Source organism: Mustela nigripes, unplaced genomic scaffold, assembly GCF_022355385.1.
Source record: "Mustela nigripes isolate SB6536 unplaced genomic scaffold, MUSNIG.SB6536 HiC_scaffold_14654, whole genome shotgun sequence".
NCBI lineage: Eukaryota > Metazoa > Chordata > Mammalia > Carnivora > Mustelidae > Mustela > Mustela nigripes.
This window is the reverse complement of record NW_026754060.1, coordinates 1-1,303: the sequence shown is the minus strand read 5'-3', so window position 1 is coordinate 1,303 and position 1,303 is coordinate 1. Positions and strand designations below refer to the sequence as shown.

At 61.6% G+C, this 1,303-nt stretch overlaps 1 protein-coding gene across 1 annotated transcript; it reads right to left on the bottom strand.

Moving 5' to 3' along the window:
• Positions 1–6: 6 nt before the first annotated feature.
• On the bottom strand, positions 7–679 carry LOC132009335 (putative tenascin-XA). The gene has a single exon (XM_059387578.1). It carries the CDS (start codon positions 588–590, stop codon positions 93–95), a length of 498 nt encoding a protein of 165 aa, XP_059243561.1. The 5' UTR covers positions 591–679; the 3' UTR covers positions 7–92.
• Positions 680–1,303: the final 624 nt, after the last annotated feature.

Genomic DNA, 1,303 nt, shown 5'->3' with positions numbered 1-1,303 from the left:
GAACCCTCTGTCCTCAGGGAGCCCCCAGGGAAGGAGGGAGGCACAAAGGGCCCCATGGCTCAGCCTCAAGCATGGGGGCCTCCTGCGCCCAGTCACCCATCAACTGAGAGAGGGAGATCCTCACACTGGCCCTGCCCTGGGGCTTCCACCATCCACTCACCTGTCATCCCAATGACAGAGACTGGGCCCACACGCTGGCCACCGTGGAAGCCATACAGGTTCATCTTGTACTTGTGGTCTGGCTGCAGGCCTGACACGGTGACCCCCTCCTCATACCCCGGGACGCGCACCGCCTTGGGCTGCCCGTCCCCGTTCTTGTACTGCACCAGGAAGTGGTCAAACTGGCCCTCGGGGACGGTCCAGGAGAGGTGCAGGGAGTCGGAGGTGGCGTCGGTCACGGCCAGCTCCCCCAGGCGGGGCTTGGTGGGAGGCTCGGGAGCCATGGTGGATGAGGCTTCAGTGGTCACAGCTTCATTTTCTGGAAGTGGACAGAGACATACAGAGACGGGTGAGGACATGCAAGTCAGCACGGCAGTGGGTGTCTTACAAAATAGGATAATGAGGAGCAGAGTGTCACCTTCCCAGTCCATTAATGCCAGCCTGCTCGGCCGCTTACCCTCATCTTACCCCTACGCACACCCCGCGCCCTCTCCTGCTCTCTCCGGCACCCACCTCCCCACACTCTGTGTCCTGAGCCTCCCTCCACTGGGGTCCCCTTCCCATCTCACTCCCCTTGGTTCCTGTCTTTGCTCCCAAACAGCTCAGAACTCCCTTCCCCAACCAGAAACCTGGAGTCTTCCTGGCTCGGTTCCTATCCCCAGCGGCCATCACACTCAGAGTCCAACTAAGGTCGTCCTGGGTTCCCCACCTCTGCAGCCCCACTAGCCAGGCCTGGGTTCCACCCCAGCCCCATCGCCTCTCACCGGGGTCACCGTGTCCCTCCTGGGCTCCCTGACTCCCCCCAATCCGTTCCTCACAGGGGCCTCCTAGGACGAGCCTTTCACAGTACATCTGACGGTGTCGGCCTTGACTTCACCGTGCAACAGCCCCCTCTACTGCGGGACAGGCCCCTGAGCTGCTTCTACTGCTCTACCCCCATCTCAAGACTCTGGTGTCAGTTGTCTCGTGGACACCTGCGGGCGGACTGGCTTAGGCTTGCTGCCCAGTCTTGGCCTGGCCCCGGACCTTCCCGTCATAGGCATATGCCCCTTTGCCTGATTGCTGGTTCACGGCCTGTCTCCCCATGCCCAGGAGCCCCATTACGATAAGAACTTATCTCTCTGCCACGATCAGCTTCACCCCA